Source organism: Schistocerca gregaria, chromosome 10, assembly GCF_023897955.1.
Source record: "Schistocerca gregaria isolate iqSchGreg1 chromosome 10, iqSchGreg1.2, whole genome shotgun sequence".
In the NCBI taxonomy this organism is placed as follows: Eukaryota; Metazoa; Arthropoda; class Insecta; order Orthoptera; family Acrididae; genus Schistocerca; species Schistocerca gregaria.
Window position 1 is genome coordinate 196,085,149 of NC_064929.1, and position 27,378 is coordinate 196,112,526.

Genomic DNA, 27,378 nt, shown 5'->3' on the forward strand with positions numbered 1-27,378 from the left:
GGTGTGCTCCTCCCAGTTGAATTTATTATCAAGCTGTAAACCCAAGAATTTAACACTGTCCACTTGTTCTAACTGCTTGTCATCGTATGTTAGGCATATACTCGTGGGACAACCCTTAAAAGTTCTGAACTGCAAGCAGCTTATTGCGGATGGCGTCCTTCGGTTTCTCTGCACAGCGGACTGCGTTTGCCTTCGAATCTTCGACCACTCACCAAAGCGCCCGATATTGCTTAGACGGAGGTCGTGCTCGCGTTCCAGGTGACACGTCCGATCAATCAATCTGTCAATCAATCGGTCATCCCGCCCACTCACCCCTCACCTGTGCCTCTGCTGATCTCGGGGAGCCCGTCATTAGCATGGCGCACCCTCTGTAGACCACAATTTGGAGGAGTTAAAAAAAGTAGTGAGTGCGTAGGACGAGTGGGAGTCAAATGAAAACAGCTGAGAGAGAATTAGCCAGGACTCGCACACTGTGGGTTCCATATCGACTTAGTTATGTATACAGATAGTCATCCATCTCAGCAGCAATCGAGTCTCTCGACCATTTTTGCATGTTACCGGCTGTGACAATGGCAAGATATCTGTCCCAAGGACACCCAAATTTTCGAGAATGTTTTAATTTTAATGATATAAATGTGATGTAAAGTCGTGCTGGAGGCACGCGACCATTACTACAGTAATCAGCCGGCCTCCATTCAGACTGACTGCATGGCAATGGCAAAAGTCAAACAGCAGGCAAGGAATGCGTTGTGCTGGGAAGACGCAGATCACAGGCAGTACATCCGATTCCACGAGATAACACCGTATCGCCGGGAATGTCTAAGAAATTACAAGGAATGACTTCATTGTTCATACGACGCGTTTTGGAATTTATTCTCTAATCGCTCCTGGATATCTGAGATCGGTAAATTCGGAAACCCGTCATACCAGGAATAAATTCATTCCCCCACCTGATGTTACTTTTCTACCATTGCGACTCAGCCTGAATGCAAAACTACTGGTCGTTATAATTTCGAGTTTGACGTCAGATAGCAAATGATACAACAGGTATTTTATCGTGTGACATCATTACAAATTAATAATTTTCGGTTTTTCTTCCTTTACTTCAACTGTGAAACCTTCCTTATTGGTAGATTTCATGATTCTAAGCCAACAGGAAGTTCCCTATGGGTTTCGATGAACGAGTTTGCGAGTATCAAAATATGTGACGTAAATGCCTGTAGCTTTTGATTGCAGTGACTCAGAAGCTTCTTTGTTTTATACCGCCAGGGGCCCCATAGGCCTCGGTTGCGGCATAAATTTCAACTTCAAACACTATGTGATCAGAAGTATCCGGACACCCCCCAAAACGTACGTTTCTCATATCAGGTACATTGTGGTGGCACCTACAGGTACTCCATATCAGCGACCTGAGTAATCATTAGATACCGTGGGAGACTAGAATGGAGCGCTCCGCGGAACTCACGGACTTCAAACGTGGTCAGGACATTGCGTGTCACTTTGGTCATACGCCTGTACGCGAGATTTACACCCTCCTATACATCCCTAGGTCCATTGTTTCCGATGTGATAGTGAAGTGAAAACGCGAAGAGACACGTACAGCACAAATGTGTCCAGAGCGACCTCGTCTGATGTCTGACAGAGACCGCCGACAGTTGAAGAGAGTCGTCGTGAGTAATAGGCAGACATGTATCCAGACCATCACACAGGAGTTCCAAATTGCATCAGGATCCACTGCAAGTACTATGACAGTTAGGCGGGAGGTGAGAAAACTTGGATTTCATGGTCGAGTGTCTGCTCATAAGCCACGTATCACGCCGGTAAATGCCAAACGACGCCTGGCTTGGTATAAGGACCGTAAACATTGGACGATTGAACAGTGGAAAAACATTGTGTGGAGTGACTAATCACGGTACACAATGTTTCGATCCGATGGCAAGGTGTGGGTATGGCGAATGCCCGGTGAACGTCGTCTGCCAGCGCGTGTAGTGCCAACAGTAAAATTCGGAGGCGGTATTGCTATGGTGTGGTCGTGTTTTTCATGCACCCCTTGTTATTTTGCGTGACACTATCACAGCACAGGCCTACATTGATGTTTCAAGCACATTCTTGCTTCCCAAAGTTGAAGAACAATTCGGGGGTGGCGATTGCATCTTTCAACACGATCGAGCATCTGTTCATAATGCACGGCCAGAGGCGGAATCGTTACAAGGCAATAACATCCCTGTAATGGACTGGCCTGGGCAGAGTCCTGACATGAATCGTATAGAACACCTTTGGGAAGTATTGGAAGGCCGACTTTGGTGCCAGGCCTCACCGACCGAGAGCGATACCTGTTCTCAGTGCAGCACTCAGTGCAACACTCCGTGAAGAATGGGCTGCCATTCCCCAAGAAACCTTCCATCAGCTGATTGAACTTACGCCTGCGAGAGTGGAAGCTATCATCAAGGCTAAGGGTGGGCCAACACTATACTGAACTCCAGCATTACCAATGGAGGGCGCCACGAACTTGTAAGTCATTTTGAGCCTGGTGTCCGGATACTTTTGGTCACATAGTGTACCGTGCCAAACCCTGTCTAACTAGCGGCTTATATTGTCAGAGTCACGATACGTTGAATGGCTTGGCCCATAACACTCCAAACGTTCTCAATCGTGGAGAGATCCGTCGACCTTGTTAGTCAAAGTAGGGTTTGTCAAGCATGAAGACAGGCAGAAGAAACTCTCACGCTCTCGTCGTGTGCGGGTGGGCACTATCTTGCTGAAATATAAGCCCCAGATGGCTTACTTATTAATTTCAAGTTTCTGCTACCAGTCACTTTTTATTTTATGCTTAATCTAACATAATGCAACGCGTTTCGAACATGTTCTGTTCATCTGTAAGGTGTCAGGCAAATCCAACACCTTCCATGAAAACCCTGACCTGACATGACAAGCAAATCCAGTAGTATGTCACATAGCTCCGAATAAATCGTGACATTAAATTAACAAAAGTAATACGAGTAACGAATGAGCAAATAGGAATACCACAGACTAACACAAGAATGCCTAAATGCACGTCATACCTTCCCACTGTGAGACAGACGCATTTCCGAGGGGAGAAACGAGAACAGAAGCCGAGAGCAGAACCGTGTTAAGCTAGAAGGCCCTACGATAATGGACGGACTGGACACCCACGTCGCCAGTTAACCACTAGGACAACGCCAGCTGCAAGTTTTAGCGTGAGACTTTTTCGCGTCTTTGTTACGACAAGGACCACCCCTCAGCCCATGTTAAAAGAGAGAGCCCTCCAGAAGTATAGTATAGATCTTACGATAACACTAAAAGGACCACACCAGCTGCAAGTTTTGGCGTGAGACTTTTTCGCGTCTCTGTTACGTTGCAAACTTTAAAAACATTGCCCCACCACGAAAAGTATAACGTTTCTCATTGGATAGACAGAATTTTTGTAGGCGGAGCTTAAGGTTAACATTGAGACCCTGATTGGTCAGATGAAAACACAGACAGATGGTTTTTTTTAAAACCAACTTCGGTAAATTGTAGTAAGGAGAAGTTTGGAGAGAGTTGCTTCCGAGACAGCGAGGTGAGCGGAGCTGTGCTGCATGCCGCCTCCTGACGAACACCAACAAGATAATGAACGCATGCGATGCTGCATAACAGCGCATAAAGCTTCACTCAGAACTGCAGAAGTCTCATCTGTTACACCCCCTTTTTGCGTAATACTAGTGTCGATCGTTAATTAAAACTCATGGTGTTCACATTTGCCACTTGAAGAACAGGTCTGAAACGCGATGATTATTCTTTTATATAGGTATTGAGAAGCCACATCAGCCACTGTAATTTAAGACAAGTTAAGTAAGTAATTAAAGATAATTGAGGGTCACTGTAGACCATTTTGATAGTTTTCTCTTTTGTGAAACTTAATTTAAACCTAGATTATAGATGTGATATGGCATAGGTCATCCTTCGATCCATTGTAGAACTTGCAAACCCATTCAGGGAATATTCGTTCACATTTTTGTTGAACGCAGTTGGCTTTTGCTATCTTGTATTAAAACATTTCCTTTTATCAATAGTGCAATTTATAAACAATGTTTTGTGAGTAGAATAAAATTTCCAATTGTGAGCTTAACTGCTTTTTCGACGTTATTTTACCAGCTAACTAAAAATAGGAAAGCCTTGAACCCCTTCCACTAAATTTAGTTAGCATTAAGATTCTTTTACAGGGAGTGCTGTGGAGCTAACGCTGAAATCATTAAGTATTTGGTTATATCATAGCTAGTCTCACTGAACTTATCTGAATTCTACAAGTCATGTGTGGTCTAGCGTCTCCTTACCAGCAACAGGTCCCAGCTTTAAACTAGTCAATTCCCTACAAAACACGCTCAGAGCGTCGTTGCGCGAAAGTGGTAGGGAGACACTATATAGAACAGACAGAGACCACGCAGAATGTTAGACATCTTCAGGCGTTTATACATGCATGCATATAGACAAATGTAACTTAAAAATAAACAGTCTTAAACTAGTTGAAGACTTTATTTTTAAGTAACATTTCTCTGTATGTATGTATGTATGTATAAACGCCTGAAGATGAACAGAACATGTTCGAAACGCATTGCATTATGTTAGATTAAGCATAAAATAAAAAGTGACTGGTAGCAGAAACTTGAAATTAATAATTATCCCACACAGTCGCGGTTCAGAAACGTTGCCATTATGGCTGAAAAGAACCAGGATGGCTTGCCATGAAGCGCAACAGAACGGGGTTTAGAATATCATCAATGTCTCGCTGTGCTGTAAGAGTGCCGCGTACGACAACCAAACGGGTCCTGCTATAAAAAGAAATGGCACCCCAGACCAACAGTCCCAGTTGACGGCTCGTGTGGTGGAATGCAGCCAGGCTGGTAGCCAACAGCTATCCGCGGTGTCTCCAAACTTGTCTTCGGCCTGGAATCTCATTGGCTGGAGCAGAACTGCCTTCAGGGATGAGTTCAATCTCGAACTGAGCGCCGATGACCAGGTAAGACGTGTCTGGAGACATCTTGGACAGCGGTGGGGTACGGACCTGACTGTCGCCCTCCATTTTGCGCGACAAGCACGAGTGACGGTCCGGTGTGCCATTTCTTTTCACAGCAGGACACCTTCTGTTGTCATCAGCGACACCCTTACAGCACAGCGGCATGTCGACAGTAGTCTACGCCCCGTTTTGTTGCCCTTCATAACAAGCCATCTTGCACATACATTTCAGCAAGATAATGCCCGCCCACACACGGCGAGAGTTTCTGCTGGTTATTTTCGCGCTTGCCAAACCCCGCCTTGTTCAGCATGGTCGTAGGATCTCCCCCAATCGAGAACCTTAGGAACATTATGGGCGGGGTCTTCCAACCATCCTGGGAGTTTAACGATCTAAGACACCAATTGGGCAGAACCTTGCACCACATACCTCAATAAGACATCCTACAACTCTGTTAATACCAAGCTGAACAGCTGCTTGCATAAGGTCAGAGGTGGACCAAAGCGTTGTTGGCTTGCTCAGTTCCTGAAGCATTTTCCGTTGAATAAATGTTCCAATTTTTCTCAAATTGTGATCATTCCTTTGTGAGTACATATAGACAACATCTGTCGATTTCCATGCCATTCGTATAATTCCTTCATGGTGTACCCTTTTTTGTTATCGTAGAGTGTATTAACAGTTAGGGTGATTAATTATGCAATAAGAAAAGTCGTGGCAGATTAAAACTGTGTGGCGGACCAAGACCCGAACTCTGGACCTTTCCCTTTCTCGGGCAAGTGCTCTACCAACTGAACTGTCCAAGCACAACTCACGACCAGTCCTCAGAGCTTTACTTCCACTGTTCTGGAATTTTGAAATAATAAACTATTTTCCATTTGCCTTATATAAATGAAAATAAGGCAAACAGAAAATAGTTTTATCCCTCCTACTACACGTTAACAGATTAGCTTTATACGTTGCGACTAATCGTGCAAGAAAATTCAAGGAAAGTCAAGACATATTCACAGGATTTGTCGACCAAGATTTGGTACGTAAGACGTCACAAGTGATAATTAATTTACAGAGATCCACCTCAGTTGCACTAATTATTTATTCAAACCAGGATTGGTTTCGGGATTTTAAAACCCCGTCTTCAGGTGTATAAAATTATTGCATTCTGTAACACAAAAGAACGCCACCTGGTGGCGGGTAGTTTCCTCCAACATGCAGTGATTGGAGCTCTTGCACTGACCGGCCCGACCGAATACAATAATTTCATACACCTGAAGAAGTGATTTTTTTAAAATCCTGAAACTTGTCACTGTTTGATAAATAATTAATTCAACCGATGCGGATCTCTGTTAAGTAATTTTGTCGACTAAGTCGCACTTGGAGGTTGTCTATAGTTGTGATACGGTTACTCACCGAATTCAAAACTTCAAAATGCTGTCATAATCTACTCATTGCTTATAGTCTATTCGCTCACGTCCAGTGTACAGCTACAAAATTTCGCTTGCACTGGATTCTGTTTTGGGCCTTCTGTCGCCATTCACCTTCTATGACGACGTGCAGCCAGTCCTTGTGAATACGACCTCTCCATCTTTCTTTGGCCTTCTTCGTGAACTTCTGCCACCGGGAGTAAAAGGCGTGGATTTTAAAGGCCATTGGTGTGTGTCCATCATAGCAACTTGTCCTGCACATACAAGCCACTTGCATCTCGTTAGTTTGGTCTACTGTAGGTTTCATGGAGTTCGCAAATGTGCCGAATCCTCCATTCTCCAGTAATCTCATCTTGCTCTATACCATATATCTTAACACTTTTCTCTTGAAGACAAGGTGATTATTTAAGCCCTGTTCCTGGACGCTCCAAATTTCACAGCCCTCCAGATCAGATCAGTGTATTGCACAGCTGGTGTTTGAAATTCCTCGAGAGACTGCGCGATCTTAAAAGCTTACTCAGACTAAAGTATTACCCGTTTGTGACTTGGATCCTCCCTTTCACATCTGCAGCACGCCTCACACTATTATCCAGGTGTCATTGACAGCTTTGTCCACCTGTTGGATACATGTTGAATTATACCAAATAAGACATGCATACTCTGCGGCAGAATAGCATAGTGCCACTGCAAAGGATCATAGAGTTTCAGGTTCACTACCGTACTTTGAAACAGCCAGTTCAAATGGTTCTGAGCACTATGGGACTTAACATCTGAGGCCATCAGTCCCCTAGATCTCAGAACCACTTAAACCTAACTAACCTAAGGACATCACACACATCCATGCTCGAGGCAGGATTAGAACCTGGGATCGTGGTGGTCGCGCGGTTCCAGACTGATGCGCGTAGAACCCCTCGGCCACAACGGCTGGCCCCGCTAATCGACATGGCTCTCTGCAGGACATACTAATGTACATGTTCTGTGAATATGAATGTCCTATCTGTAGTTGTTCAAGATCTTATGTGTTTTTCTGAGCATGAGTGTATTTTGGAGTCTCACAGTGTTCAACTTTGACATATGACAACACTACCTTTAATTTGAGACTAGATTCCCCGTTTCTCAAATGAAAAGGACACACTTGTGTCTTCGTGTTATTTGGTTTAAGAAGGTTGTGTTGTATTATCTCGACAGTTTTTTATGCAATAATATATGCTGCAACAGTCAGTTGTTACTAATATTTTATTAGCTCGACGCGTTTCGGCAGCATACTGCGATCATCGGGTGCATTTACATTGTAAATGAAGTTAAGTGAGGTTAGTTTCCCTTACTGTGTGTGCCAATGAGGTTTATATTCCGACGAAGACGCCTGTTGAAGATGAATATGTTACAGTGTGTGCAATATATGATAAGCAGGATTAGTCTTTTTGTTAGTGCATTTAATTCCATTTTTGTTAAGTAACTGTAAATGCACCTGATGATGCATGCTGCCGAAACGTGCGATACATATTATTTCAGAAAAATCATACAATACAGTCGCAGCCCTCAAGTAACATCCATATAATATGGAAATTGAAGTTAAATCTTGAAAGTTGTGTAAGGACAATAGGGAGGGCGTTATCCACTGATACAAAATGTGTACTCTGGGTGTCTAAAGCAATGTCATTGGCATGCAAGAAGCTCCAGCTGTTGGATGCTGTGGGTTGGTCGTTCGTGTATATATTGAACAGTATTGGAGCCAGCGTACTTTCCTGACGCAGACCTTATTTCTGTGGTCTCCACCGGCTTTGCGGTTCTGCAAACGATTGGGGATGAGCCTAGTTATGAAATTACACATTCATCAGGTTTTAGACCTTGCCTAGTAGTAGGTCGTGGTTCACAATGTTATACACTGCTGATAAATCGACATATACCACTCCTGTCACCTTACGAACTTCAAATCCATCTTCTGTAACTTGGGTTAGATTTACCACCTGCCAAGTTCAGCTTTTGCCATGTCGAAATGCGGATTATTGAAGTATAGCTAAAAGGTCAGTTACAGGTGACAGGAGATTTAAAATCAAACTATCCAGCGAATTTGTAAAGGCGGCTGGTTTAAAATTCTTGCATTACTTCCTTCTTTTCGGTGGCCGTATCAGAAATTGATGGCGGCATCGTAAACTGCGTATATTGGGACCACCGTGGGTTTTGACCAGCCGTACTCCAAAAATTTTACGGCTTTCTGCTGGCTCCCGGGTTTGTGTTTAGTGTATACTGTTTGGTGGTAAAGTTTCAGCAACATACGCTAGATGGCACCATGTAGCGCCGATTTTCTTGCCCACCAATTGGCGAAGCTATTGTGACTTACAATTGTGTACGAAGAAATTGGTTAAAATCTGGTTCTGCAAACTCCACCGATATCATCTAACTGCACAGTCAGGGTGTTTTCATCTGCATTATCTAGGCAGCACGATCAATTCTCAAAACATACCGGTGATTAGTTTTTTGTTCACATCTATATATTTACCAATACATTAAGATTTCTCAGGTCATGTGCATGATTTATCTGTTTCGAGGTTACTTTGAACCTCTGGTCACTGTTGCTCCAGGATTACAGGTGCACAATTTACTAAACAGTGTTGATGCCAATGACAGTGTGGAACTAAGAAATACATTCTTCAGTATACAGACGAAGGCCCATTTGCAATCGTTAATGTGGCTACAACTAAAAAAAGCAAATGTCAGCCATGCACTGCTCAAACTGCGAGCTGTTGTGTTTCAGGCAGTGATTCGTGTCTGACGCAATATTTCTGGAAATACGGAATAGAGTTCGTGTGGCAACGAGTGCTAGATATTGACTCACTAAATGAAGAATAGTTAAAGTTAGTTCTAACAGCACCAGATGTTTTGAAACAAGCATTTTGCTTTAAAACTTTGAACATGGCTGACGTTTGCAGCAACCGTATACACAAATTTGAAAAATATGTAAAAATCAGCCAACTGGTTGCATAGATTTTGTATGTACTTTGACCAGGTTTCGTCACGTCTAAGGGTGACTTCATCAGAAGGTGAGGTTATTACATGAAGAACATATCATCAAAGATGTACAGTGATTTAATGGCTAAGTTGCTCAAGTCATACATTAAAATACACTCCTGGAAATTGAAATAAGAACACCGTGAATTCATTGTCCCAGGAAGGGGAAACTTTATTGACACATTCCTGGGGTCAGATACAACACATGATCACACTGACAAAACCACAGGCACATAGACACAGGCAACAGAGCATGCACAATGTCGGCACTAGTACAGTGTATATCCACCTTTCGCAGCAATGCAGGCTGCTATTCTCCCATGGAGACGATCGTAGAGATGCTGGATGTAGTCCTGTGGAACGGCTTGCCATGCCATTTCCACCTGGCGCCTCAGTTGGACCAGCGTTCGTGCTGGACGTGCAGACCGCGTGAGACGACGCTTCATCCAGTCCCAAACATGCTCAATGGGGGACAGATCCGGAGATCTTGCTGGCCAGGGTAGTTGACTTACACCTTCTAGAGCACGTAGGGTGGCACGGGATACATGCGGACGTGCATTGTCCTGTTGGAACAGCAAGTTCCCTTGCCGGTCTAGGAATGGTAGAACGATGGGTTCGATGACGGTTTGGATGTACCGTGCACTATTCAGTGTCCCCTCGACGATCACCAGAGGTGTATGGCCAGTGTAGGAGATCGCTCCCCACACCATGATGCCGGGCGTTGGCCCTGTGTACCTCGGTCGTATGCAGTCCTGATTGTGGCGCTCACCTGCACGGCGCCAAACACGCATACGACCATCATTGGCACCAAGGCAGAAGCGATTCTCATCGCTGAAGACGACACGTCTCCATTCGTCCCTCCATTCACGCCTGTCGCGACACCACTGGAGGCGGGCTGCGCGATGTTGGGGCGTGAGCAGAAGACGGCCTAACGGTGTGCGGGACCGTAGCCCAGCTTCATGGAGACGTTTGCGAATGGTCCTCGCCGATACCCCAGGAGCAACAGTGTCCCTAATTTGCTGGGAAGTGGCGGTGCGGTCCCCTACGGCACTGCGTAGGATCCTACGGTCTTGGCGTGCATCCGTGCGTCGCTGCGGTCCGGTCCCAGGTCGACGGGCACGTGCACCTTCCGCCGACCACTGGCGACAACATCGATGTACTGTGGAGACCTCACGCCCCACGTGTTCAGCAATTCGGCGGTACGTCCACCCGGCCTCCCGCATGCCCACTATACGCCCTCGCTCAAAGTCCGTCAACTGCACATACGGTTCACGTCCACGCTGTCGCGGCATGCTACCAGTGTTAAAGACTGCGATGGAGGTCCGAATGCCACGGCAAACTGGCTGACACTGACGGCGGCGGTGCACAAATGCTGCGCAGCTAGCGCCATTCGACGGCCTACACAGTGGTTCCTGGTATGTCCGCTGTGCCGTGCGTGTGATCATTGCTTGTACAGCCCTCTCGCAGTGTCCGGAGCAAGTATGGTGGGTCTGACACACCGGTGTCAATGTGTTCTGTTTTCCATTTCCAGGAGTGTATAAGACACAATGTTCTTCAAAAAGTCAAACATCAAAACATAAGTAACACCGATGTTACTTTTTGTTACTTTTTGAAGAACATTATGTCTTATATTTTAATGTATGACTTGAGCAACTCGGCTCTTAAATCACTGTACATCTTTGACGGTATAAAGATGTTATGGTGGACATAAATTTCGAACTGTGTGTATGGTACTCCATCCTACATTTTTTCATCAAATTTATAATGCTGATTATGGATCACACTGTTTTTTTATCTCTGCGCCATACTAGTTTTTCTGTGAGGCTTAAGAAAACTTTATATCAATGAATTTATTTCTGGGTGGCAAAAGCTTTTGAAGCATTGACCACAAATGGAATTTTAGTTGTCCATTGTGGGGAAGTATAGGCGTGTCAATGTACTCCCAAACCCATGCTAAATTTGACCACCTACAATTTTTCCCCCTTAATTCCTCTGCATTTAGGAAAATGTATTGGACCAATAATTATGTAATCCTTTCATAGACGACCCTATGTTTACTAACACACACAACACAGTAATGATATGCACATTTGTATCTGAATATGGGTCAAAGTGTACCTGGTTTACGGTACCAAAAATACTGTCGAATCTGGTACTGGCACTCCTGTGTGATCACAATACTTCAACCCCCGTCCTACGTTTTTAATCATTACAGGCTTTGCTGCGTTTCAATGTCGCCCTGTGCACCCAAAGTGCTTGTCGTGAGGGTTTAGCTTGTGGGGTTGGGGGAATCCCCGTTGTCTGTCTGTGTGTGCGCTGAGCGCAGCCCAGCCTGACGACAGCCCAACAAGCTTCGATCGCTGCGCACACTTGTTGCTTGGGGCGCAGAATACACACAGCCTGCCGCCGCTTATAGGAGGCGCAGGTTTCAGCACAGACCCTTCCATTCAGTCTGCTCACAAAATAACCAAGCGTCTGTTCTGTGTATTCTGCGTTCGGACGGCCATATAAGTACTTTTCAAGAAAGAGAAATAAATCCGTACATACTATAAAAATGGATGTCCGTATATACTATGTATATACGTATGTACACTATTGGCCATTAAAGTTTCTACACCAAGAAGAAATGCATATCATAAACGAGTATTCATTGGACAGAGATATTATACTAGAACTGACATGTGATTACATTTTCACGCAATTTGGGTGCATAGATCCTGACAAGTCAGTACCCAGAACAACCACATCTGGCCATAGGCCTTGATACGCCTGGGAATTGCGCCAAACACAGCTTGGATGGCGTGTACAGGTACAGCTGCAGCTTCAACACGATACCACAGTTCATCGAGAGTAGTGACTGGCGTATTGTGACGAGCCAGTTGCTCGGCCGCCATTGACCAGACGTTTTCAGTTGGAGAGAGATCTGGAGAATGTGCTGGCCAGGGCAGCAGTCGAACATTTTCTGTATCCAGAAAGGTCCGTAAAGGACCTGCAACATGCGGTCGTGCAATATCCTGCTGAAATGTAGGGTTTCGCAGGAATCGAATGAAGGGTAGAGCCAGGGGTCGTAACACATCTGGAATGTAACATTTACTGTTCAAAGTGCCGTCAATGCGAGCAACAGGTTACAGAGACGTGTAACCAGTGGCACCCCGTACCATCACGCTCGGTGATACGCCAATATGGCGATGGCGAATACGCGCTTCCAAAGTGCGTTCACCGCGATGTCGCCAAACACGGATGCGACCATGATGCTATAAACAGAACCTGGATTCATCCGAAAAAATTACGTTTTGCCATTGGTGCACCCAGGTTCGTCGTTGAGTACATCATCGCAGGCGCTCCTGTCTGTGATGCATGTGCCTAGCGTTTTCAGATGATCTGGTAAATCTAGTAGCAATCAAACAGACAGAAATTCTCAAGGAATGCACTGAAAGAGTTGGCTTCCAAATATCGTTTCCTGAAACGAAGTACACCTGCTCAAGACACCCTTCTCCAAGACTGATCGCAAAATATGGGCAAATCTAAATAGTTTCATACTTAGAGTGCACAGGCGAAATCCTTGAAACTACAGGGGCAGACAAGATGGTGAAGACAATTCTGATGCAAAAACGTAAGAGATTATGGTGAAATCTAAAACAAATGTAGGTCCACACACACACAAAAATCATGCACTTTAAAACAGTTAAGAAGACTGAAGCTTGCATGCTAACGTAACATTCCACAGAAAACGTGATCTGGAAGATATCCTAAAACAAGGACGTAAAATCGTAAGGAAAATACTTGGCCCCAAAAGAAGAGGATTGATGAAGGCTACACTACCGAAAAACGACAGAAATACTACCGAATCTCGACAGAGACATAAAAAAACGAAGAGGTATTTTACGGGCGTATCACAGGCACACAACAACAAGACTCGCAAAGTTACCGTTCGAAGCCTGTCTAGTCCAGAATCGATATGCCGAGCAGGCAAAATCGCTGTAAGCTTTGAGACAATCGTCAGGTTGAAGATACCCGTTTGGCAAAACACTGTGTCCTGCTGCGTAAAGGAAACAAAAACTGCCTGCTGTATATCCTCGTCCAACAGCGATCGTCGCCCCTTAGACGCCGTTTCTGAGGGACAGAAGGCGTGATAATTCCATGGGTAGAGATCAGGACTATAGAGCGGGTGTCCGCCACTTGAGCAGGCGTAACTCCTGCGTCACGACGTTTGCGATATGGGACGTATTGTCCTGAAGCGCAGTCAGTACGGAACTTGGCGCACCATTCCACAACGGTGCTTTCAGTCAGATATGCCACACCACATGCATTCTTCATTCTCTGACGGATGTCTACCGGTGCTTGTCCTTCGGCAGTCCAGAAAAGAATACCAGCATGTGGGTCCTGTTTGGACGCATTTGGTAACAACGTCGCCAGTTCACACTTCTGCATTTACCACACGTACGTAGGAAAGACACGAATGCCACACCAAAGCCTTGTCTACAAGTTGGTGTTTTCTTCAATGCACCGATACTCGAAGAGCAGTTCCCAGCACTGTTGCCGTTCTTTTTATTAAAACAGCTTCATGAGCAAAGCCCTGCTCTCCTTGTCCTGACCCATGTTGATTGCTGTAACTGTCTCCAGAATGAGATTTTCACTCTGCAGCGGAGTGTGCGCTGATATGAAACTTCCTGGCCGGTTAAAACTGTGTGCCCGACCGAGTTCGAATCTCGGTCGGGCACACAGTTTTAATCTGCCAGGAAGTTTCATTGCTGTAACTGTAATGCACAGCGACCCTTGTGTTTCAAACGGCATACCAGTACCAGCACCTAACGGCAAGTCACAACACTAAAAGTAAATATAAATGGATTCCACTTGGGTGGCTTGAGCGTCCTTAAAACCAATGGCAACTGGTTTTCCTCGAATGGTCACCCATCCACCTACTTGCCAGACCCCTCATTGCTTAATTCGGTTTTTATTTCATCATGAGACTTCATTGAATTTAGCAAATATATATATATATATATAAATATATATAAAGTTTGGCATCACCCCACTTCCCAGAACTTCTGAAGATAGACGTTGACTGTGGATAGCGTATCACTGACACAGTCCCTTTGACGGTTCAGAGATGTCACAAAACCCGCCCCAAGATGTAAACAACCATGCATGAGCAGCGCCTATTAGACGACGGTGGTCCGACAGCCGATCAGTTCCAGTCATTCCACCAGGAAGGAGGTGGCCTAGATGGCCAATACCGTGATTCGATTGCGTCTGCATTGTTACTTTGTGCCAGGAAAGTTTCTCAACAGGGGAAGTATCCAAGCGTTTCGGAGTGAACCAAAGCGATGTTGTTCGGACATGGAGGAGCTACAGAGAGACAGGGACTGTCGATGAAATGCCTCGCTCAGGTCGCCCAAGGGCTACTCCTGCAGTGGATGACGGCTACCTACGGATTATGGCTCGGGGAACCCAGACAGCAACGCCACCATGTTCAGTAATGCAATTCGTGCAGCCACATATCGTCGTGTTACGACTCAAACTGTGTGCAGTAGGCTGCATGTTGCGCAACTTTTCACCAGACGTCCGTGGCGAGGTCCATCTTTGTAACCACGACATCCTGCACCACGGTACAGATGGGCCCAACAACATGCCGAATGGGCCGCTCAGGATTAACATCACGTTCTGTTCACCGATGAGTGCTGCATATGCCTTCAACCAGACAATCGTCGGAGACGTGTTTGGAGGCAACCTGGTCAGGATGAACGCCTTAGACAAACTGACCAACGAGTGCAGCAAGGTGGAGGTTCCCTGCTGCTTTTGGGAGGCTTTATGTGGGACCGCCGTAGACCGCTGGTGGTCATGGAAGGCGCCGTAATGGCTGTACGATACGTGAATGCCATCCTCCGACCGATAGTGCAACCATATCGGCAGCATATTGGCGAAGCATTCGTCTTCACGGACGAAAATTCGCGCCCCCCATCGTGCACATCTTTTGTGAATGACTTCCTTCAGGATAACGACATCGCTCGACTAGAGTGACCAGCATGTTCTCCAGACATGAACCCTATCGAAAATGCCTGGGATACATTGAAATCGGCTGTTCCACCAACCACTCTGAGGGATCTACGCCATTGCCGTTGAGGCGTGGGACAATCTGGACCAACAGTGCCTTGATGAACTTGTGGATAGTATGCTACGACGAACACTGGCATTCATCAATGCAAGAGGACGCGCTACTGGGTATTAAGAGGTACCAATGTGTAGAGCAATCTGAACTACCTCCTCTGGAGGTCTCTCTGCATGGTGGTACAACAAGCAATGTGTGGTTTTCATGAGCAGAAAAAAGGGCGGAAATGGCGTTTATGTTGATCTCTCTTCCAGTTTTCTCTGCAGGTTCCGGAACTCTCGGAATCGAGGTGATGCAAACCTTTTTTTGATGTGTGTGTGTGTGTGTGTGTGTGTGTGTGTGTGTGTGTGTGTGTGTGTGTGTGTGTGTGTGTGTGTGTGTATATATAAATACCAAAAATTATTAAGAAATGTTAGTTATATTTTGTTTCATTTTTTTACTTAAAGCTTTCCTCGTTTATCACATTTTCACTGGATATGTTTTTGGTGTCAAGTGTTCGTGTTGTTTTTGGTTTTTAGATATTTTACGTTGCTTCTGGTTTTGGGATGCATTCGCTCTTTTTGCTGTTAAGCGTTGGAGTTAGGTTTGTTGACTTATTTCCTCACTGTGTCGGACCTGGCAGGAGCCGGTCTTGCAAAGTAGTACGGCGGCTGTTGGCATCATGACACCAACACCACTAACAACGAATGTCCTGCGGTACGCAGTCTGAACATTATTCCTGCAATGTGGGCTACGCACAGTGTAAATACTTTTTCATCTACTATGACTCAAATAGCAAATTTTTAATTACAACCGCCCTCCATCGTATCAAATTTAAAAAGCAACTACTTCCGTTTCATGTCTACATAAATCGCCAAAATTATATCACAACTACAGTTGGTTGTAAACAACGAATATAATGAATTATTCTCGAGTACGTGTCTCAAATGAATTTCACTGTGAGAATAAAGTCTTCTACATCGCTTAATTTTGTTTTACATTCATTACAACGTTTCGACTACTGCCATCATGAAAAATAAACACAGTTTACTGTCAGTTGCAACAAAACCTATGCCTGGGCGAGACGCTAGTTCGTTAATTAACTATACTGTTACAAAAAGATGTGCTCGCTGCTAAATGGAAAACACGAAAACATCTATTTCACGGAGGTGCTATTAGATTATGATCGGTAACCTATTCATCGCCATCTCCTGGGAGAGAGGATAAGCAATCCAGACTGTCACTTACCCCTCATGCACACAAACCGTTTGCAAACTCATCGAATTCCCCTCCATTGCATTCACAATGAGCACTTCCATACACCAGGTACGTCCGACAAGCGTGACTCCAAAATCCCCGTAGTTTCCAGCCCTGAAGTCCTGCTGCGACATGACCAACACATCCTACCTCCCCCCACATCCGCATCCTCTTCCACTACATCTAACATACCACCTGCCACGCATAGGCAGCAAAGCAGCCCCTAACCCTTGTCCTTCCTATCGCCCATTCCCAACCACTCTTTCTCACATAGGGTACATTTGACCTTCCTCATACTATCTGTTTAGGCAGCAACGTAGCTCAGCGATAGGACAATGGACATCTACTTACAAAAACAGCTGTTCAAATTGCCTATCAGCTCACCACATTAGGCTTCCTCTGATCTCCCTAAATCTCTTAAGGTGAATGCTGCAATGGTTCTTTAGGGAAGTCTCTCTCTCTCTCTCTCTCTCTCTCTCTCTCTCTCTCTCTCTCTCTCTCTCTCTCTCTCTCTCTCTCTCTCTCTCTCTCTCTCTCTCCCCTATTAGAGCTTTGTTCTCCTTCTTGAATGACCTTATTTATGATAAGGCCTTACACCTGAGGTGCCTCGTAGACTATCTGCCAAGTTGTTCGGTATTGGGCAGACACCCCGCCTTTATATATACTGAATTTTTACAAATTCGTCAATTTCAAATACGTTTTTGACAGCTGATACAGTAGTACTCACTTTGACTGTAGAAGTGCAGAGTGAAAAACTTTTAAAAATGTCAAGTTCTATCCACTTACTACCTGAAATGCAGATCAAATAAAATTCTTACATAAATTATTCTCAACTACACTGAAACTCCGTCCTACGAGATATGAAGATCGAAAAAGTATCAAAAACTTACTTGCAAAAGTCCATAATACGAAATAAGTAACAAGTATGTTTCTATAAAGCCAGTATTGCTGATATCTTATTCTAAACCGCACGTTAAGTCCTTCATTGGTAGTTGTTTCGATCAGCTCTTCTTGTAATGTGACCATCACATGGTTTTTTGGTTTGACAATCAGCTGCGTTGTGTGTATTGTTGAAGCATCTTCGAACGTACATTCAGAATATGTGTGAAGAATATTTAAATGTTGATCGTAGCTTGATTTATCATCTGGGCAGTTTGTCTCAGACAGATTTTGAAAATGGTAAAATTCCCACTGTCCAATGGTTTGCTTCCTTAGCTCAGTTCTGCCAAGGAAACCTGAAATGATGCGCTTTGTTTTTATGAATACTTGGACTCTCACCTTGTAAATGCAAATTAAGCTCTTTAAATTTAGTTAAAAAAATCAGTTAAATTAGTAATATTTGGTTTCTACTAGATTAAATTTTATTTTAAAATCGGACCTTTAACATCCAAAACTTCTAAAACAGTCTCAAAAAGTGAAAATCTCGTCAAACATAAAGCCATATTCCACCTTTCTTTGCTTCGCATTCACCAACTCGAATACAGACCAGTTAACGCATCCTCGGCGATGTGAATTCGCTGGCCACTTCCGTAAAACTTCAAGGATTAAAAAAATGATATAAATATTACAGCAACAAAAATAAACATGTTTTGAAGAACATGATTTGGTTGTTGGCAGCTGGAAGAGGTGTGTCATGGCAGTAACTTGTCCTCCCTACTCCCATTGCAACATTTCCTGATGGAGGTCCCAGAGCTTAGTGCGTCGCAAAAGACAAACAGATCTGTGAAATCTTCTCTATACTGATATTATTTGTAAAATTTTAATAAATATCTAAATATTTTACAGTTTTTTATAGTGAAGCTATGCTTTAACACAAAATTTAATTGCAAAATAGTCAACTTTTTTTCTGTGTGTGAAGTGTATGTGAGACACCAGTTGATACTGATACACAATCATCAAATCACTTTGTGCAAAACATTAAGAAAGTCGTAACATCAATTTCTAACCTGGATCACCACTGTCCTCACACCAGAAAATTATACATCTCACAGAATCACCAAGCATTTTTAAAAGTGTTGTAGTGTGCACCTTTAGTTGGGTCTCTTCCACCACAGAGAATTCCGTACTACGGAACCGATAATCTATCAGGCACTAACGTCTTATCTATGAGTACATATGGCTTTTATCTTTAAATCTGAACGTTTTTGGTGTCTGTTATTGATATCAAATGTAACAATAGATTTATTGTTACCAGTCACTGTTTATGTAGTTCAACGACGCTTTTCAGAGATTTAAACTTCCTTCATCAGTTGGATTTATTGGGATTAATACGACGTGTATGTTTTGTGTCACGACTTTGGAGTAACCAGTGGTCCTCTCTTCTCCACCAGGCAGTACTTCATTTTACCCCAAAGTCATAAAATAAGATACACGCTTGATGATAGAGGCTTGAAACTTTGAAACGTGTCATGCAAATAAATAAATAAATAGTGACTGGTAAGAGTAAACCCTTTGTTTCAATCAATTATTCTTTATCTTGAGAAATCCTACATACAAGCGCAAGATAATGTGCAGTCACTTGAGATGAAATTAGTAGATTTCTAATGTTCCTCCTCCATAATCCAAAAGAACTTAATTTGACGTTTGTCATAAGGGCGTATTATTATTATATCAGGTGCTTTGCGGTTTTTATATAATTTCACAATTTGTTATCGGTCTGGATGAAATTTATAATCTGCCAGGATATTCGACGGAGTTGCTGTGATATGTACCACTTATGTAACATGGTGCTTTCTGCATGGTATTAACATCGAACAATAAAATAAAAAATAATTTACATACTCAATTACAAACAGTTTTTTACGTGAAGTCAAAATTTTTGGCGAATATTTCCTTTTTAAAACTTTTAATTCCCAGTTATTTAATAACTTTACTATGGCCAATAAAGCTTTTAAAATTGTGGGGCCGCTCTCCTCATGCGTTAACATCTGTGCAATTATAGCTACAGTTTTTACATACCTGATCTGCAGTTCGTTCAGTTAACGATTTACAGCTATTTGAAGCAGAACGTTTTGTTCATAAACGGTAATGGCTCGAAACAATAAGGGGCTTAAATGTTACAAATTTTGCTGCATACCTGTTCCAAAACGTATCCGTTTTTGTGCGCTGTTAAATTATATGCTTACTATGTGAACATTATCTGTGATAACTGTTACTTGTGGAAGATATTGCCTTCAGTGTACCTGTGTGTTTACACCTCTGTGTCCAGAACGTTTTGACGTGTGTGAACAAGTTGCCATTGGGCTGTTTACCCATTCGTGTAGTTTAATTTCTACTGGAGCCATGCGGTTCTGTTCTATCGCAACTTTCACCTCTATTTTCCCTAACTGCCTTGTGCTCTGGTCTGTTCTTCTACACTGCTTTCGTGACGTCTAGGTATGGCTTTCTAATGGCTGACGTGACCACATTGCTGTTGCAATACGATTGTGACGACGTAAGTTTTGCTTTGACGTACTTTGCTTTCGCGGGCAGGTTATGTCACATCTATCTTCACGACTGGACAGAGGCCCATGATCCGTCATGAGGCGTCATTTGGATGAGGTATGGAGGGGCACCCTACCCTCTGGGCTGTTGTGACCGCCCTGACGTTGGACGCGCTAGCACTCGGTTAAGCAGCTCCTCAGTTAGTATCACGAAGCTGAAGGAACCCTGTTCCCGTCCACCAATCCAGGAATAATTTCTGCCACTATTGGGACTTGAACCGAGGTTCACTGCTTGGCATTGACCACTCGGCTGCGGATGCAGACAGCGGGAATAGTGACGTGTAACAGAAAGATGCTGGCATGGAGGGTAATAGTCCACCTAAATACTGCATAAAGTGGCCCTCTGACAGGTCGTTCGAAATATAATTTGATGTAGCCAGCCACGGTTTCTTCTGCTTTGCCCACTTGGCTCTTCATCTGGGAGTTTCTCTCCACATTCAACTGCGTCAATTACTGGTTGAATATGGCACTAAATGGTATACGAGGTGTACAAAAATAATGAGACTGATTTTTTTTCATTTGTTTTATCCCAGTAACGTTAGAACTGAAGATTGTTCCCTTGGGAGGCCATACGGGGCTGGAGTCGGTTCTTGTACACGTCACAATGGTGTGGGAACTAGGCACTGGAATAACCTCAGCTCATCGGTTGTAGCTATTTGAATATTCTCCAGGACCCCAAAGTGTTTGCTTTCCAGAAATGGAATAAAATTCATTTGATGGAATATTATCAGCGCATCTGTCCTCCGTCATATCCTGTTTCTTGGAACGATTTTTGAGCAGATTTTCCTCATACCCAATTCATTGGTCACCACCTGATGAACATTGGAGTGACTCAAATTAAGTTCTACCCCTATCACTGCGACTGTCGAGCGATGGTCTGCATGCGCAATCTATTATTTGACGGAGAAAAACAAATTTGTCACGCTTCCCGTATTAACCTGTTTTATCTCCTGATGAATTATTTTTGTAGTTTTGTGCCAAACAATGATGTGTTCACCCGATTTTCTTAACACCAAGATGCTGCTGAATGCTTCCAAAACCAAATTTTAGACATTTATCAAAATCGGAGAGTAAAAGATGTTTCCAAAATCGGTTCGAAAGCAAGCAAAAGTGTACATATTTTGGAGGCAAATACTTTGGAAAGCTGAAAAGTGTTTGTCTTTGACTGTTTTTCAAAAGACAAACAGCGCAACCCCCGTATAAAGAGATTACGAAATGGGATGTAATGATTATTTTTGGGTGAGCAGCATTGATATGGAACAGACTGCGACAGTTAATTTAGGTTCGATGGGAGAAGATTTGCCTTACATTTATTGGATGTAATGAGTTGAAGGTATTACATAGCACCAGAAACTGTAGGTTAGGACATCGCTTTCAGAGATTCTGGCCTTTGGGCAGGGACAGGGAGGAAAGCTATATACTGCGCAAAAAAGCTACTTCCTCTCAGAAAAGCCGTAATTGCTGGCTGAAAGTTCCCACAGCCTTCCTGTGTAATGAAACAAAAGCGTGGCACCCTGCGACTCACCATCGGGCAGGCCAGCACCTCAAACAGCAAGGTGTCGACACGCGCGAGGAAAAAGGTCCCATCGCAGAAGTTCATGTGACGTGTAAGGTGGATTAATGGAGTCACAAATTTAAACACAGCTCTACTTAACGCCACTGTGGACGTGGCACGCTATAGGAAAGTCGGCACGCCCCCTCTTACCACATAACACAACTTCTTTTGTCACTTCTACAATGGTGATCAGAACCGCGATGCCCAGGGCTGAAAGAACGCTGTTTTCTTATGGGTGGCCGGGGAAAGCATTTCATATACAATGGAGCTCAGAATGGACACGTAAAGCCCTCAGATGTTGGCATGAAGGACATCAATGATACCACCCCCTCCCTTGAGATGTTGATTCCCACACTATTCAATATAAAACTATAGTTCGCTTTGCGAACGTTCTAGACAATGTTAGACACTACTGACAACCCCCTCCCCATCCCTGAACGATTCAACCCTATTCTAAGGGCATTACAGGGCTGAAACCCCACTGAACGTGATATGACCCCTCTGGAGTGTAGTGCGACTGCAATTTTTTCTCTTGTATACGTGGTGGAACCATTAGTGACCGTTCAAAACAATTCGCTGAAATCTGAGCGTGATCCAAAACAGCAAAGAGTGTTACTGTTTTTTCAGCCATCCTGTTTCCGGCTCTCCTGTGGCGCGATCCCAGAGTGATGCGACAGTGACATGTGCGTGAATTAAACGGCGAAGGGTCTCTGTAGGTCAACCTCTTACTTCCCAGTTCGGCAGCAATCTTAGTGCCACCTACGCACCTTCGTAGCGCAGGTTAAAAATGTGCCTGTCCAGACCTCCACACCCATTCGGCAGAGCAGTGCCTCGCGGATGCTCTAGCCCCTGTGGGCAGGCAACCCCTTTGGCTCCCTTTAGGAGGTTTCATTGCGGCGGTTCCACTGACGTCCGTTATGCAACCTCCTGAGGACCTTTCGTGTCGATTCTGAGCTGCAGTGTGTCTGAAATGTTTTCCTCAGCCACCATAAGTAAACTATGTGGTTTCAAAATTGGGCATCGCAGGTCTGAGTACCAAGACAGATGCGTGAAACTCTCCATCCGAACAGCTCTTGGAAGGCCCAACGGTACCGACCGGGGCCGCGCGGGATTAGCCGAGTGGTCTGAGGCGCTGCAGTCATGGACCGTAAGGTTGGTCCCGGTGGAGGTTAGAGTCGTCCCTCGGGCATGGTTGTGTGTGTTTGTCCTTAGGATAATTTAGGTTAAGTAGTGTGTAAGCTTAGGGACTGATGACCTTAGCAGTAAAGTCCCATAATATTTCACACACATTTGAACATTTTGGTACCGACCGGCCGCCGTGTCATCCTCAGCCCGCAGGCGTCACCAGATACGGATATGGGGGGGAGGGGGGGGGGAATGTGGTCAGCACACCGCTTTCCCGGCCATATGTCAGTTTACAGGGCCGGAGCCGCTACTTCTCAGTCAAGTAGCTTCTCAGTTTGCCTCACAAGGGCTGAGTGCGCCCCGCTTGCCAACAGCGCTCGGCAGACCGGATGGTCACCCGTCCAGGTACTAGCCCAGCCCGACAGCGCTTAACTTCGATGATCTGACGGGCACCAGTGTTACCACTGACAAAGATACGTCAAAAGTAAGGGCAGAATGGGGGTAAGACGGTGTGTGACGACTTTCTCATCACGTGGCACATTAACGATGGCGTTGGGTAGAATAGGGGGAAATTGGTGCCAGCGTGACGCCATTAACCTGCCTTACAGCTCAAATGAACTGAGTTATGATCTTCGTGTCCCTTGTGTTGTCACCTTGACATTTGTACCATCTTCGGACCAGAGGGTAACAGCGCAGGGGTCCACACTTTTGCATCGTTACAAAGGAAGGTTGAAGGCACTTTGAGCCAAATTTCAAATGGGAGACAATTGCAAGGTTTCGAAACAGTGATACACTTTTACGCATGTTAGCAGTCTTGGACATCGTAGCCGTTATAGGCTAGGCATTTGAGGTACCTTTGGGAGCTGAATTTCTACCAGGCTTTTAACAGCAACCTGTGAATTCCTGTGCTGTATTCGTGTTGCGCGGCGCGAGCAGTCAATGTCGTGGTCGTCGCGGCCTCGTGCCCCGCCTGTTGTGTGCTGGCTTTGAGTGTCGTGTTTCGTCATTGCAGGCTCCTACGGAGTGCGCAGACCGGGAGACATTCAGGTCCGCAGAGCAGGTAGGACTTCCTCGTGCTGCTGTGTGTCTTCTTCTGTGTCGCTTTGGTGTTGTGTTGTGTGTCGATAGCTCGGTCTGTCAGAGCGGCTAGTAGTTTGCGTTTCAGTTGTTTATTTGGCCTTTTCTTTACCACGTGGAGACGCCCAGCTTACACACAAGGCTTATGTTGTAGCATGGCTGTTAGATCGCTATAAATATTGCACGAAAGGCTTCTTCTGGTACCACATGTGGCTTAATTGCCCGTCAGATAATTAAATTAATATATGTGTAAATAAATAATAATACTTTAGCAATTGCACTAAACTTTCTGTTCATTATTTGTCTTTCGCACCTTGTGATAGATGTTGTTATAATCATTTTGGAAGGACGGCCATGTCGTCATACAAAATACTAAAATAATAGATCAAACATTTTTCACTGTATTGGCTGGCTTTGGCGGATTATTTGAAAAAGAAAACAGTCTTGGTTGCAGAAAATGATTATTAAATAACGCTTTCACGTTTTTGGGCTGTCATCAGATTATCTACAAAGACAGCGAAAAAAAGAAAAGATTAATAAGAAAAGGGGACGTTGTCCTATAACGCACCTTTGCACTGAGTAGCTACGGTCGCAGGTTCGAATCCTGCTTCGGGCATGGACGTGTGTGATGTCCTTAGGTTAGTTAGGTTTAATTAGTTCTAACTTCTAGGAGACTGATGACCTCACAAGTTAAGTCGCCTAGTGCTCAGAGCCATTTGAACCATTTTTTTGCAGTGAGTAAATAACTAATTTGAAAAACGTTGTAAGGGAAAAGTTGTATGTTAACTGGTGCCCTAGAAACGACGGAGAGGCTCCGTCCCCGCCGCAGCCGCAGTGGTCCAGAACCCCACGACGACTACCGCAGCGCACTTCACCCCTCGGCCGCCCCACTCCGAACCACTCTTTCAGGGTTACTGTGCGGTTCGGCCTCTGGTGAACCCCCCCCCCCCCCTCCCCTCACCGTATAGTGAGCAGAAAGAACGAACACCTATATCTTTACGTACTAGCTCTGATTTCCCTCATTTTCTCGTGGTGATCGTTTCGCCCTATGTAGGTCAGTGTTAACAAAATATTTTCGCATTCGGAGGAGAAAGTTGGTGATTGGAATTTCGTGAGAAGATTCCGTCGCAACGAAATCCTGTATCATCACTGTGACACTCTCCTGTATTTCGCGATAATACAAAACGTGCTGCCTGTCTTTGAACTTTTTCGATGTACTCCGTCAGTTCTATCTGAAGAGGACGGACAAGCGTAGTGTAGTATGTTTCTTACATTTTCTAAGTGTCCTGCTAATAAAACACAGTCTTGGTTTAGCCTTCCCCCACAACATTTTCTATGTGTTCCTTCCAAATTAAGTTGTTCGTAATTGTAATATCTAGGTATTTAGTTGGATTTACGGCCTTTAGATTTAATTGATTGATCGTGTAACCGAAGTTGAACGAGTTCCTTTTAGCACTCAAGTGGGTGCCCTCATACTTTTCGTTATTTGGAGTCAACTGTCACTTTTCGCACCATTTAGATATCTTTTCTAAATCGTTTAGCAATTTTTTTTTATTTTCTGATAACTTTATTAGTCAATAAACGACAGCGTCATCTGCAAAAAGACCTAAGACGGCTACTCAAATTGCCTCCCAAATCGTTTATATAGATAAGGAACAGCAAAGGGACTATGAAACTACCTTATGAATGCCAGAAATCACTTCTGTTTTACTCTATGACTTCCCGTCAATTAATACTAACGCTGACCTCTGACAGGAAGTCACAAATCGAGTGCCATAACTAAGACGATATTCCATAAGCGCACAATTTCAAGCTTTCGTGGGCAATGTGAGATAGCAGAGCACTTGCCCACGAAAGACAAAGGTCCCGAGTTCCAGTCTTGGCCTGGTACACACTTTCAGTCTTCCACGAAGTTTCATATCAACGCACACTCTGCTGAAGAGTGAATACTTCACAGTGTATAACCATGTTTAGGAATAATTTGAAATTTTGGAAAATGCCCCACTAGTAACAATTAAATTTTAAAAATGAAAACCTTTGTCACAAAAATTAAAAAGCTTTTAAGCAACATCAACTTATGCGTAATACAGTAGGTTTTTGAAACACTATTCTAGGAAAATAAGCTGCACACAATGTGCTGTCGGAATATTTTCAACATATGTAATTAAAATATCCATACATTCATTATTATTCTTTATTTTACTTATATATAGCTTACTATGATATAAATTATTACAGTAATAATTATGTGCAAATAAATGCTTAAAATATATTTTTAGACCATGCTCATGAGATGTGCAAATACACACGACGAACATCACAATATAAAACAAAATTCTGTATGATTCCTATTTGTGGCCAGCGATCTTATAAATATCATGAATTGTACGAAGCATATTTTAGGACACTGGAAAACATTGGGGGGGGGGGGGGGGGGAGAGACAATTGATTTCGTTCTTGTGACTTCAGCTTGATTATAGTGTGTCTCAAGTGGACACCGACAGAATAATGATTCAGCAGAGCTAGATCCGTAAATCTTCTAACAAAGTTCTTTCAGCATCAAATGTCATATACATCCGAGGTCTGTAAGTATCCCACCAAGTCTTCAGCGATCAGAAGAATTGAGTAATCACGCAGTTTTTTCCCCACACTGGGAATGGAAACATTGTGTCAAACATGTTTTGACGTGATCAGACGTTAGTTTTCCAGATGTTAATGTCGTCACAAGAACATTAGGGCTTCCAAAAAGAGACTCTTGAACTCTCGGTCGTGATTCTCCATTAGTTTCCTTTAAAACTATGGAAAGAGGGGATGGGAGTGGTCAGTGAGAAGAGACTGTTTTGAGCGTCGAATCTAATGCTACGGCGCTTACCTTCTGGGTGCTTCACTCACCTTTATCAGGCAATATGTGTATACTGACATACCAAAACATTGACTACTGCTCACTACGACGTTGCATGGCGCTTGGTAGCGTTGCGGGCACATGATACAGTAACAAAAGTGAGTAAACGGAGCAGACATGGATGTGGGGATCGCCATAGCGAAGATATGGCCTGCAAATGGGGAAATTGATTGAGATAAACGATTTTGACAAAGGGAAGATTATCATTGGGCAGAGCCTGTAAACGAGTATATCGGAAGCGGCGAAACTGGTCGCATGCTCAAGTACCTACAGACAGAGGTAGAGCTACAGGGAAACTACCACTAGGCGCTAAATACTCGGACGTCCACGATTCTTCACCGAGTGTGGGGTTCGGAGACCTGTCTGCTCTGTAAAGTAGGACAGGTGGTGATCTGTGGTATCTCTGAGGAAAGAGCAGAATCCTGGTGCACCCAAGTGTTTCGGACCACACCGT

General features: G+C 44.1%; 1 protein-coding gene across 2 annotated transcripts in view; it reads left to right on the top strand.

Annotated features, from left to right (window-relative positions):
* Positions 1-27,378, top strand: part of LOC126293434 (uncharacterized) — a 368,783-nt gene that overhangs the window by 163,901 nt on the left and 177,504 nt on the right. Inside the window, exon 2 of one of the 2 annotated variants that reach the window (XM_049986658.1) lies at positions 23,958-24,005. The exons of the other annotated variant lie outside the window; for it this stretch is intronic. Within the exon in view, the coding sequence (XP_049842615.1) occupies positions 23,958-24,005 (48 nt within the window). The remainder of the gene's footprint in view (positions 1-23,957; positions 24,006-27,378) is intronic. 2 annotated transcript variants of the gene reach the window in all.